The 12,824-nt window shown below is 43.6% G+C and overlaps 1 protein-coding gene across 1 annotated transcript in view; it reads right to left on the bottom strand.

Annotated features, from left to right (window-relative positions):
- LOC122788066 (supervillin-like) overlaps positions 1–12,824 on the bottom strand; it is a 1,698,127-nt gene that overhangs the window by 722,973 nt on the left and 962,330 nt on the right. The window contains exon 9 of the mRNA XM_044054988.1: positions 10,669–11,179. Within this exon, the coding sequence (XP_043910923.1) occupies positions 10,669–11,179 (511 nt within the window). The remainder of the gene's footprint in view (positions 1–10,668; positions 11,180–12,824) is intronic.

Here is a 12,824-nt window from a genome sequence, read left to right as displayed (position 1 = left end):
CAAAGTATGTTTTCCAAATTGTTCAGCAGAATGCATTAAGTCCTGTAAATCTTTATTTTCCACACAGTCAGGAATCAACATAATTTTCTGCTTAAGCAGTCTAATATGTTGCTGATATTTTAACATATGAAATTGGCAGTTTAAAGCTCTGATTGCCAAGGTTGCAGAAGTATAAACCTTTTTACCCCATCTATCCAGTGCCCTGGAGTCTCTATCAGAAGGGGTAGGATTTTTAGCAGTAGAAGCCTTAATGTCCTTGGGCCCCTGAGAAATAGTCTCTGGATCTGCAACAGGATTTTTGAAAAGGAACTTGTAGGACTCAGGAACCCTGCAGTATCTGTCAGGTTTACTGGAAGCAGGAGGCAGGGAATCAGGGGCCATACTGGATTCCGAGAAAACATCATCAGCAATGTCTAGTACAGGAGGTATAGCCAAAGGCCTGTGCTGAGGTAGAAAGAAATCCCTAAGCCTCTTTTTTGAATCAGAAAATTCCTGGTTTTCCCAGTGGAAATGCTCCCTTAAAGTATGCAAAGTTTTCCCAAAAGAAAAATCCTCAGGAGGGGAAGCAGAGGGAATGGAATCCTCTACATCAGAATCCTCATAAGTAGGTATGGACAAATCCAGGTCATCAGACGAGTCAGAAGAAACAGAATCTTGATCAGAAGACTCATAATCAAGCTCAGCCCTAGGCCTCTTGTGGGGAGGGGGAGGGGGTGACTACCCCTGATTAGAGTTATTAGATCTTCAGCCATTTTTATCATTTGTTTTTTAGGCATAGGGACCTGAGCATGTGACCTGAGCATCGGATTTTAGATATGGATCGAGATTTAAGCCTTAGTAATGAAGGAGATATCGATTTAATATGCAAGTCTGTAGGCCTGAATACACCCTCAGAAGCCGGTGCCTGCACAGCAGTTCCAGACCCATCCAAGGTAGAGACATCCGCGGGTTCCATAGTTGAAGTATCTCGTGGCATACCGGACTCCGAATGGGTCTCAGTAGAGGCCTGTGAATCAGAAGTAGCAGGTATCAGGGGCTGCGAAAGCACCTCACTGAGTACCGGCGAACTGGCGACTGGCTTAGGAGAAGCGCCGTCGGCAGTTTTGGACCTCGGTGGCCTGTCTGTCTTTATCTTTGTGTTTTTTCAGAATACCGGTAGCCGGATGGCTAACCGACGACATTTCTGGATAATTAAACCGTGAAACGAAATATTTAGAGGCAAAAATATACCAACAAAGGATTGTGCACTGATTAAATAAAGCACAAAACCGACAGCAAGGTACCTCATGGTCAGGGCCTAGGCAAGGAATGCAGTACGAATGAAAATCTTTATGAGGTAATTTGCTTTCCACAAGTAATGCAATTATTAACTTTTACTGACATCGGTAAGGAGCAAGAAAAAGTTTCCCCAATGGGGTAACTTAGCTTTAAGTTGAAGACTTTGGTTCTGAAACTCGAAAACAAAAATTTCAGGAGTCAGCCGACCGGCACTTGCGAACTGCTTCTGCTTCGGCACCACACGGCAAGAAAGAATGATGTAATGACGTCAGCTGCATGTTTTATACCTCTGACCACCTGACGTCATGGAAGAAGGGACAGCAACCGACGCAGGATCCAAGACTTTGTTAATCAGGCCGACTGAGGGCAACCTGCAAGCAGATTACTCAAATGTAATGACTGCAACAGTGAAACAAAGAACATCTAGCAAAGGATCCAATATTTTAGAAGCAAACAATTAGAAAGGGAAAGGTAACAGAACAGGAAGACACCAATAATTTGTTTGGACTTCAGGTTAGAGACTGTCTTCTTTACCAAGGATTGATATCGGACTGTAGGCAGAGAGAAAGAAATGGGGGGGGGCGTCCTAAACAAAAGACCAGCACTGGTAGGGTTTTTGTTTTTAACAGAATCTCGTACAGAAGCTGCTGGTAAAAAATGAATAAATGGTAAAGCATATAAAATACTGCATGATGACTACAAGAATCAATCAGAGCAGCTTAGAAAGGATTGGGAAGGGAGACTGCATAAGCAATACACAGAGACAATGGGGGGACATATATGTACATCTCCCAAATATGCAACAAAGTCGAGAAGATTTAGGAGCTTTGCTTGGAAGTGTTTACACAGATATTTTATACCCCAAAGTAGACTCCAAAGAATATTTCCTCAGGTAGAGAGAAAATGTTGGGAGATGTGATGGGGAAGAAAGAGGTAATTGGGAACATTTTCTGGGAGAGTAATGAGTTGGCAGACTTTAAAGATTCCCTGCAGATTGCCCTGTCAGAGATACTGGATCAGCAGACTGGTATAGCTAAGGAAATGACTTTTTTGAGCTATGATAAAGAATTGGAATTGCCTGAACATAGTAAAGCCTTGTTGACTCTAATTATGGTGGTTGTCAAAAAAGCAATTACGAGAAAATGGGAATCAATGTCTAGACCACTTTTACTAGAAGTAGTTCATAGGTTGGTACTGGGCTATCTGCACTAAGGCATATATTAGCCCAGCCACGTTGTGCGGTATTCACCGCCCCTTTAGTAGTTCCCTAGACCCTTGTACTAGCAGCTAGTACCCTTGGCCCCTATCTAGTAGTGCTGTTGGTGTGATCCCCGGTGTGAACTTTCTGTCACCCATCAAGGTTCCTTTTGAAGAGTGATAGTGAGGGGCTCTGTCTTATGTAGATTGGGACCCTGTTCCATAGTAAGGGAAGTCTCTCCGAAGGGAATCTATCCCTCCAGCATGTTCTATTCATTGTTGTGTTGAGGTTTACATCCCTAGAGCGTGTAGCTCGAGTAGATTTGGTTTTGCTAAGATGGAGCATGTTCAACAATTCTGGGTTGGACATGGCTCTGTACGTTAGACAGAGATTACCTCTGAGAAAGCATTATGCAACAGAGAACAGTCTTAGCTTTTTCAATCGTGCTGCATAGGGCAACTGTTTGAGGCCAGTAATTCTCTTGGTTAGGTACCTCTGTGGTCTCTCCAGCTGCTGGAGATGTCTAGCCAGGTACATTCCAATTGGTGCATTGTACTCAGTAATGGGTCTGATGAGGGAAGAGTAGAGGGGCACCATTACATCCTTAGATCTTAATGCAAACCCTTTCATGATCAGATGGGTCACATAGAAGGATTTTCTAACCACTTTGGCAACATGGTTATCAATTGGTGCATTGTACTCAATAATGGGTCTGATGAGGGAAGAGTAGGGGGGGGGCACCATTACATCCTTAGATCTTGATGCAAACCCTTTCATGATCAGATGGGTCACATAGAAGAATTTTCTAACCACTTTGGCAACATGGTTATCAAAGGAAAGCTAACTATCTTCTTGGGTCCCTAGATCCCTTATTTCTTCTTCAGATTTCAGGGGATTACCTCCTATGTTGTAGTTTGCGGGTACTCTGTTTTTTCCAAAGGGGATTACTACGCATTTTTTTGCATTTAGCTTGAGACCATGGCTTTGACACCATGCATCAGTCTCATTTATGCCCTTCTGGAGGATCTCCATGTCGGCCGGAGACTCTATTATAGCACCCAGTTTGCAGTCGTCCGCAAACTTAGTCAGCCACAGCCCTTCTGTGCTTGCCTGTACTTCTGAGAAGTATATGCCAAACAGGAGGGGCCCCAGGACAGAGCCCTGAGGCACACCACTCATTACTGGTCTGGATTCGGACATAGATCCCGCTACTCTTACTTTATGGGATCTGTCTGAGAGCCAGTTTGCGATCCATCTTGTGACGTAAGGGTTTATGCCCAGACTGGTGAGCTTATCAATAATACCTTAATGGGGAATGGTGTCAAATGCTTTAGCAAGGTCAAGGTAAGCAGTGTGTACCTCCTTTCCCTTATCTATAGCCTGAGTAACTGTCTCAAAGAAATCCACCAGGTTCAGGAGGCATGATCTGCCCTTGACGAAGCCGAACTGAGTGGGGTCCAGCGACTGGAGGCTCCCAATCTCTCCATTTATGAGTTCCATAATGATTTGCTCCATAGCATTACAGATCAGACCGGTCAGGCTTATTGGTCAGTAGTTCCCAGGGTCAATTGTGGCCCCACCCTTGTGTAGCGGGACCACTGTTTCCGTGCGCCATTCTATGGTCACATATCCTGTGGCGAGGCTGAGACTGAACAGGGTATTAAGATGCGGGGTTAATTCCTTTTGGAGTTCGTGTATGACACAGCCTGGGACACCATCTGGTCCCATGGAGGCAGTGTTTTTAGCTTTAGATAGAGCCTTGTTAACCAACGTATCAGTAATAATTGGACTTACACAATCACCTGGAATGGTAATAGGCCCTGTAGGTGGTGAGGGGGGGGGGGGTGAAATTTGCACTGAACCTGTCAGCCAAGATGTTGGCAATGTCAGAAGGGTCAGTGTATTTTGTTCCATTTTGTACTAACTCAGAACAGACCTGAGCGTTGCCATTTAGGTTTTTGACGTAGCCATAGAAGGCCTTACTGTTATCCTTGGCAACTTTCTTTTCAAAATTAGCTTTTATTTTTTTTTGTGAATATAGTAACAGAGATACAACAACTGGAACTGAGATCTTTAGTAAAGGGAAGGAGCAAACTACATAGGAAAGAATGGGAATTGTGGAAGCACTATATGCAGAGGTGGAATAAGGTTTAAAATAGGGCAGGAGTTGAATGAGCTATGCAATACTTAACGGACAATGACTGCATAGATTAAAAATGATGTATAATGTTTGCAATTAAAGTTGTCTCAGCGGGGTCTGTGACGGTTTCCAACTAAAACTGTATCAATACTGTTTGTTCTTCATTTATACAAACATAAAATTGCCTAGGTCATACGTGATGATTTAATAAAGCTTTTTTTTAAACAAAAAATGAGGGTGAGTAGAATCCTGAGCCTGCATCTGATGGGGGTACTGATTAGATGAAGCCCTATAGCATTAGATCCTCTGAGATGTAGAATCAATGTTTATTTGCTGATGGGAGGAGGTGGGAATGCCTAGGAGGGCTGGATTTTCCAAAGGTGTTGTGAGTAGCTGTGTCTGATAATCTGCAGTACCCACATGCTGTGAGGGATCTGCTCCCACCAAGTGAAGGAGGCAGGCAGGCTACCCTCCCAGGAAGGTAGGGAGTGAGGTTAGGGGTGGGATTTTTGTGGGTGGGGATGCTGAGTATAGTCACAGCTGCTCTCAGGGAGGGGGGGGCTGGGTCCTAAGACCCCTCTCCCCCAGTTCTAGGACACTGGTTAGTTTGCCATCTTCTTCGATACCTTGCCCCCCCTCCCCCCCCAAGGGTGTTTAACTTTTTTTCTGTTTTAGAGGAAAAGGCAAACGTTTACTAGGACAGTTGCTGTTGCATCAGGGTTAGGGGAAAGATAGAGTTCCTTTACTGACTTCATTTGCTTCCTTTTCTTGTCCAGTCTCTCAAATACCTTCTCAGCTAGAGGTCCAAATAGGAACTCCTTGTCTAGTGGGGGTAATAATATGCTCAGCTCTAACTTGGTCTCACACAGACTGTGTCCTCAGCCAGGCAAGTGTTCTTGTGTTGGACCCGAACAGCTGCCACTCTGTATGCTGCATCTATTGCATTACACAATGCATCACATGCATCACACAATGCATCACACAATGCATCACAGCCACATTTTAGTGAATGTCTGGACACCTGCAGGCCTACACTGCACAGTTCCTGGATGTCCTTCTGGAAGCTCCTGTCTAGTATTCCTTTTACCTTAGCTTTTATTTGCTTCCAGACTTGAGCATATGGAATTGCCAGTTTGGAGCTCTCATGGCTAGGGTGGCTGAGATGCAGGTCTTCAACCAAATCTGTCATGAGTCTACTCTATCATTTGGCAAGGGATTCTTGACTGTAGGCAAAGATGATCCCTTGGTGGATTCCAGAGCCACCACAGAGTTTGTATAGAAGTGCCTGTGAACCTCAAGCACCCTACAGAAGTGATCAGGCACTGTGGGGGCAGGGAGAATGGAATCAGGCTGCAGTGACATCAGCAAATGCATCATCCATGTGAAAGAATAGTTGTGTAAAATCTTACCATAACCATACATGTCCTTCTCTTCCATGTTACAGTATTCGCAACCTTTGGGATTCCCTGTCTAGCTGACCCAAACATCCAGCCAGTATAAGAAAGAATTTTGCTACTGCATGGTATGTGCAACATTGCACATAGCAAGGCAGACTACATGGGCCATAAAGGTAATGCTGGCACGTATCAGAACTGAATGCCCTAGTCAGACCACCATTTCAAGGATATGAGGTATACATCATCATCCAATAAACAGCAAGTACCAAGGGGGTAAGAGGGTGGGACAGAATGCTACAACATGGAAGAGAAGGACATCTAGGGTTATGGTAAGATTTTACACAACTATTCTGTGTACTTCTATTCCTATGTTGCAGTATTCATAACCTTTGGGAGAGTGCCATAGCTCATGGAAGGGAAAGGGAAGATGGAGCAGAGGAGTTTTCCCGAACACATGCAGGATTGTCCTAGGAAATCCTGCTCTGGACCTGGAGATAGAGTCCAGTTTGTAATGTTTGCTGATGGTATGGACAGAGGACTATGTGGCCACTTCCAGAATAGATGCAGTGTCCAGACCTTTGAAGAAAGTCCCTGAAGAGGCTACTGCTCTAGTGGAGTGAGCTTTCACAGAGGTAGGAAATGTCTTCCCATGGGAGACATAAATGTAAGAAACAGCCCTGGAGATTCAACTAGAAATACTTTGTTTGGAGACAGGTTTTCCCAGCACCCTGTGATGAAAGAAAACAAACAATTGCTGAGATTTCCCAATAGGCTCGGTTGTCTCCAGATAAAAAATCTGAGTTGTCTGTGTACATCCAAGGAATGAAGGACTTTTACACTAGGGTTTTTAGGGTTAGGAAAAAAAGGTGGGCAAATGAATGGATTGGTTTAGGGACAAGTCATTAACCACCTTGGGCATGAAGGAAGGATTAGTACAGAGAGATACCCTGTCCTTGTGGAAAATGAGAAAAGGTTGGCAAGCTATAAGGGCTTATAGTTCAGAAACTCTTCTGGCAGAAGTGATGGTTAGTTAACAGGATAGTTTTCCATGTGCAACAGTTTAAGGAAGCTGACATTGCAGGTTCAAAAGGAGCCTGAGTGAGCTTTTCCAGGACAAAAGTAGATCCCAGACAGGAGGGACATGTTGCCTGGGAGGACTAATGTGAAGGATGCTTTTCAGGAAGAGATTAACTTCTAACCTAGAAGTTAGTCGAGGAGCTAAAGGCATACATGTGGAAATGGGTGACAGATGGACTTTAACAGAAGAGTAGGCCAACCCAGCCTTAAGTAGCTCACACAAATAGGAAAGGACCACTGGAATGTCCACTGCAAAATGGACCTAGGTCTTTCTTTAGACACCAGATGGAGAACTTCTTCCATTTGGATAAACAGGGTTTCCTAATGTTGGGTTTCCTGGCCTCCTACAGGACTAGAAGCATGTCCTCAGAACAAAAAAATTGTTGGAAAGGGATCAAAAGCTTATCATCCCTACAGTTAGATCGAGAGAAGGGAAATGTGGATGGATAAGTGATCCCTTGTCTTGTGTGAGAAGATCCACCCTGTGGGGTAAATTGTGATTGCCCTTGGTTAAATGCAGAAGAGAGAACCAGTGCTGTCTTGGCCAAAAGGGAGTCACCAGCAACATTTTTGGCTTGTCCTCCTGTATTTTCAGTAGAACCTTCTGAATGAGTGGGAAGGGGGAATGCATAAAGAAACATCCCCTTCCATGAGAAGGATAGGGAGTCCACCTTCCATAACAGAGGGTCTGGGGCTCTGGCACAAAACATTGAAAAGTGTCTGTTCATGGGGCATGCAAATAGGTCAAGTTGAGGAGTACCCCACCAGTTCAGTATGTCCAGAAGCACATCCCTATGAAGCATCAATTCATGGGCTTGTGTCATGGACCTGCTGAGGGTGTCTGCCAGCACATTTTGAGGTAAAGGAAAATAAACTGCTTGCACTGAAACCTTCACTTGACAGGCAAACTCCCAGGCTTGATGGGCCAACCTGCAAAGCAGGCATGATTTGTTCACATACCATAGAACTGCAGTGTTGTCTATGAATAACTTCAGGGGTCCTGGCAGTTGGGAGAAGTGAAAGACTAAGTGCCAAGATCAAAGCAGTCATTTCTTTCACATTGATATGTTGCTTCTTGATTGAGGGAGACCAAAGGTCAAAGCAGACACCTGCAAAGCCTCAGAGGGCATGCAAAAAGATGGATCCATGCTGGCCTCCGACAGGGTCACAGCAGAGGAATCTGATGTAGATGCCAAACAGCATACAAAGCTATTAACTACTTCAACAGGGATGTCCTGTGGAGGCTGGACAGCTAAAGAATCCAGCAGAGACTTCTTGGTCTTCTTTTTACCTGTCAGGAGTATCTCAGGGTAAAGGATTCTGCCATGGTTAACTGTTTAAGCCATTGGTTTTCAAGATAAATGACCAGGGAAGACAAACAGCTTCTAAGCGTCTTAGGCACAAATGCCTTACAGATACTACAAGAGGTATGGTCGTGGAAGCAGCTAAACAGAAAAAGATGCAGTTTGATGATCCTTGTGGGGAAGCTCTCTCCCACACTAACATTTTCCCTTATTGGATGACATGAACTCTGGGTAGCAAAATAAAATACCAGAACAAGAAAAATGAAAACAACAACAACACAAAGGGGCACTTGCCTGGTGGCTACGTATTCAGTACAGCAACAAGGCATTCAGACCAACTAGCTATAATGGTGTTTGATCTGGCAGCAAAGAAGTTCTGGGTAATTGCATCTATACGGCCCTTTCACGCCCTAAGTTCTGTGAAGGGAGCATAGATGTGACATGCGGCACATACAAGACCATTAGGCTTTTATACACTGCAAACAATGATATAGAAGGACGTTACAGAAAGCAGAGGTATAGATGTAATCAACAAATATACAAAATGTAAACAGAGTCATCATCATCATCATCAGCCCCCTTTTTCCCCATTTTCTACGAGGAGTCAAGGTGTCGTGTTAACTGTCACCATCTCTCTCATTTCAGTGCCACACTCCTGCCTTCTGTGACACTCATGCCTGACTGTCACAGATCTTCTCACACAATCCATCCACCTCTTTGCTGGATGCCCTCATTTCCTTCTGTCTTCCAGTCTGTCTTCTGCTTTTCTACATATGTGCCTGAACCATCGCCATCTGTTCTCTTTGATCTTTTCTGCATGTGGAGCTAGTTTGGCTTCTGCTTTTATGTCGTCATTCCTTCATCTGTCCCACAGTGTGCATCCTACTACCCATCTCAGGCACTTCATCTCCAGCACCTCTAGCTACCTCATCTGCCCTGTCTTTACTGCCCAGGTTTCTGTACCATACCGTAGTACTGGTCGCACCACTGTCTTGTACACCTTACTTTTCAGCTTCTTTGGCATTCTTCTGTCATACACTACACCTGACACTCTATGCCAGTTGACTACAGCTCCTCTGATTCTACCTTTGACCTCTTCATTCAGACTTCTCTTCTCCTCAACCACCCCTCCCAGGTCTTTGAAGTTGTTAACCTGTTCCACTACCTTGATAAAAACAACCAGGAAAGACAGATAATCCCACATAGCTAATTTGTCACAAACACCAGAACATTTGCCAAAAACTTATTTTAATAAAACTCACAGACCTCTTAGCACCTTGGCATACAGCCTTTACTCTGTAGTTACTCTGTAAAGGATATATATGCCAAGACCCTAAGAGGTCTGTGAATAATTTTCTTGGGTGGCGAAAGCCAGGGTACCTTTTTGGCTAGGCTTATATAGGCCCTAGGGCCAATAGCCTAGTACCTACCTATGAACCTATAAAAGTAGAAAATGCTAATAAGGAATTTCTTGAAAGGCCAGAAGGTTGTAAGCTTGAATCAGAGATAAGCCTGTGTAAATGGCATACAGGGAATAAAGCTCTAACTATGGCCCTGGTGACCTCAGATGGATTAGCATCTTAGGCACTTGGCAAGGCAGACAGGAAGGATAGGGGAAACCATCCTGAGGAAGGTTGTGTGCGCTCAGGCATACCATATCAACTGACTACTGGTGTAAGTTGGAATGTGCGGGGTTGTTGTGTACAAGGGAGGGCGTGGATTTTCTGCCATGAGCCCAAGGCATACTGTCCCCATGAATGGAATATGTGAACAGAGGACTGACCCATCCCCATGTATAGCATGTGTGAACGGAGGCTAGACTAGGGTTTAAGGAGAAAATACTTCCTCAGTAGCTGCATGATGCTGCCCCCAAATACCCCAATCTCCTCACCAGCCATGAAAACTCATTGTAATTCATCCAGGGATGGTCAAATCAGGTTTGGTAGACCTGGTGGATAAGAAGAGGCCCTGGGCACAGCTAGTTGTGAGGGAGCTAAAAATACAAGATAAACCTATTCATGGAAGGCCAGCTGGTCACATTAAAAAGACTAAATTTAACTGACTATTTTAGAAAAGGTTAATTACCTAAACAAAAAGTTTATATTTTAGCACAATTACAGCAGTATTCTGATGTACTTTAAAATCATACATCATGTCTTAATGCTTGTAATGGAGTGCTTTCATAGTTTTTAAGTGTTTTTGCAATGTGAACAACATGTCTTCTGGAAAATCATAAACTGAAACAATGCAAAATGATCATTCTTGAATACATACCTATCTTTAAGTCACTGGATGCCACAGAGATATTTTCATCTTGTACTGGGCTCCTCAATCCTGAAACCATACCTTCACCATTCACACTCATTTCACTATCAGTGGTTTGAAAGTTGCTAGCAGTGCCTTTTTCATTTTTTTTGTGTCGCCTACTTCGTCTCCAGGGAACACTGCCAGAGTCCACACTGGGTTCCTGTGTCCCTCCTTGTTTAAGCCCTTCAGGTATAAGATCACTAACGCTCTTAGATTCGACTGCCTCCTCAGTTTCGTATGAAGGTTTGGTGTCTGCAACATCATCTGTAGTTACTGATCTTCTCTTAAGGATGCTTTTAATTTCAACTTTCTCTCCATCCGGTGGTTGAGTAGCACTCCTTATTTCTAATGGAGCACCCAGCTCAGGAAGGACCCGTACTGGCTGGCCTTCCTTCACTTCAAATCCCTTACCAGCTCGTTTCCTCCAACCAGGTACTTCTGTGCTTTCATTTGAGGGATGATCTGTATTTTTCTGCAGCTGCAAAATGAAAAATAAAATAGTATGGTTATCAGGTAAACTGTTTTAATGTGGTGCATGGCTTTGTGCTTTTTTTCTCTGCAGTCTTGGCTGTTTCAGAATATGAATAGCATTTATTTTCTATATTTTCAAAACAAACTTTCATAACTTCTTTTAACTATTGATGTTCTCCTCTTGTACTTCTCTCTTAACTGTGTGCACACATTTCAATTCATGAAATGCAGGAGAGGGGGCTATTTACCAACATGCATCTTTATCAAGTCAAGTCCCTTTTATCTACACAATCGTCTCTGACAACACCAGTCATGTTTATCTACTTCCTTCCTCCAATGGCTGCTGAGAACGTTCAGCTGGAAGGATCCTGCTGTTTTCAATGGACTCCTCGGGAAAGGCCTCATGGCTTGGATATGTATGGGCAACAGCATGAATTAAGAAAATTAAAAAATGATAATTGAAAACTGTTTTAACAGTTAAAGTTCACATGGTCAGGACTATGGTTTTATGAGTAATACTGTGTGGTATTGATAACGGTAAATAAGGCCTGTGCACCAGAAAATCAATGCTTTGGAATTTGCATTTTTGAGAAACTTTTTTAGATTTTCACTAACTGCAAGATTATCAAATCATTTCAACACTTAAAGGAATAAACCCAGACTGTTCATTGGAACGTTTGACTCAGATACTTTGGTCACAGAACAAGAAGACAGGATTTACAAGAGATGACAGTGATGCTGGGAAAGCAGAAAAAAAACAAACACTGCTGCAGTGACTAATATGAAAAGACAGAGGTACCAAATGAACAAATATGAATTTGCATGAAGTTAAAGCAGCAAGTGTCGACAGTCCTGATGTGCAAAAATCCTTGATGTCATGAAGAGTCACACTTGACTAAATGACTAAACAACAACAGTTCACGGCATGTGGAACTTGTCAATTTGCAAAAGCTGGGCAACAAAGTTAAAGACATAACAAGAGATGAAACTAAAAGGAACAGAGATGCTGAACTGGTGGCACAGAGGGATAAAACCCCGACTGCAACTCAGCCTACCCAGGTTTGATTTCACAGGATCATGGGAGGTTACTAAGCTATCAACCCAGAGGTCATTTTAAGCCTAGCCGTTTCATCACAATGTAATACCATAGAAATGTTAGTCAGTACCCAAGATTGCATTTAGTGATGACTGCCACATCCAGAAGGGTTGTGGGCGCTATCCCTGGTAAGAATTTATGGTGCCCCATCCACTCATCCAGGTTCCTCTTGAACACTGTCACAGAGGTGCTCTGTTTCACATGAATTGCTAGCCTGTTCCAAAGATGCGGCAGTCAATGGGAAATAAATCTGTCCCTCCAGCATGTCCTATTTTAGTTACAGGCCATACTTAGGTCCCTGGAAGAGGTGGCCCTAGGCCCATTTGACTTATGGATATGCAGCAAGTTCATTAGGTATGAATCTTGGATTGCTCTGTGGGCTAGGCATATATCTCCCATAAGAAGTCTATACAATATGGACTATAGTGACAGGGACTTTAGTCGGTCTTTGTAAGGCAAACACTGGAGACCTTTGATGTTCTTTGCTAGAAATCTTGGACGTCTCTCTAACTGCTGCAGGTGCTTAGTACGGTACATGCCAAATGGGGTGATGTAC

The sequence above is a fragment of the Protopterus annectens genome, chromosome 13.part0 (assembly GCF_019279795.1).
Source record: "Protopterus annectens isolate FY-2018-M chromosome 13.part0, PAN1.0, whole genome shotgun sequence".
Lineage (NCBI taxonomy): Eukaryota > Metazoa > Chordata > Ceratodontiformes > Protopteridae > Protopterus > Protopterus annectens.
Note: the sequence above shows the minus strand (reverse complement) of the source record. Positions and strands in the feature narration are given on the sequence as shown.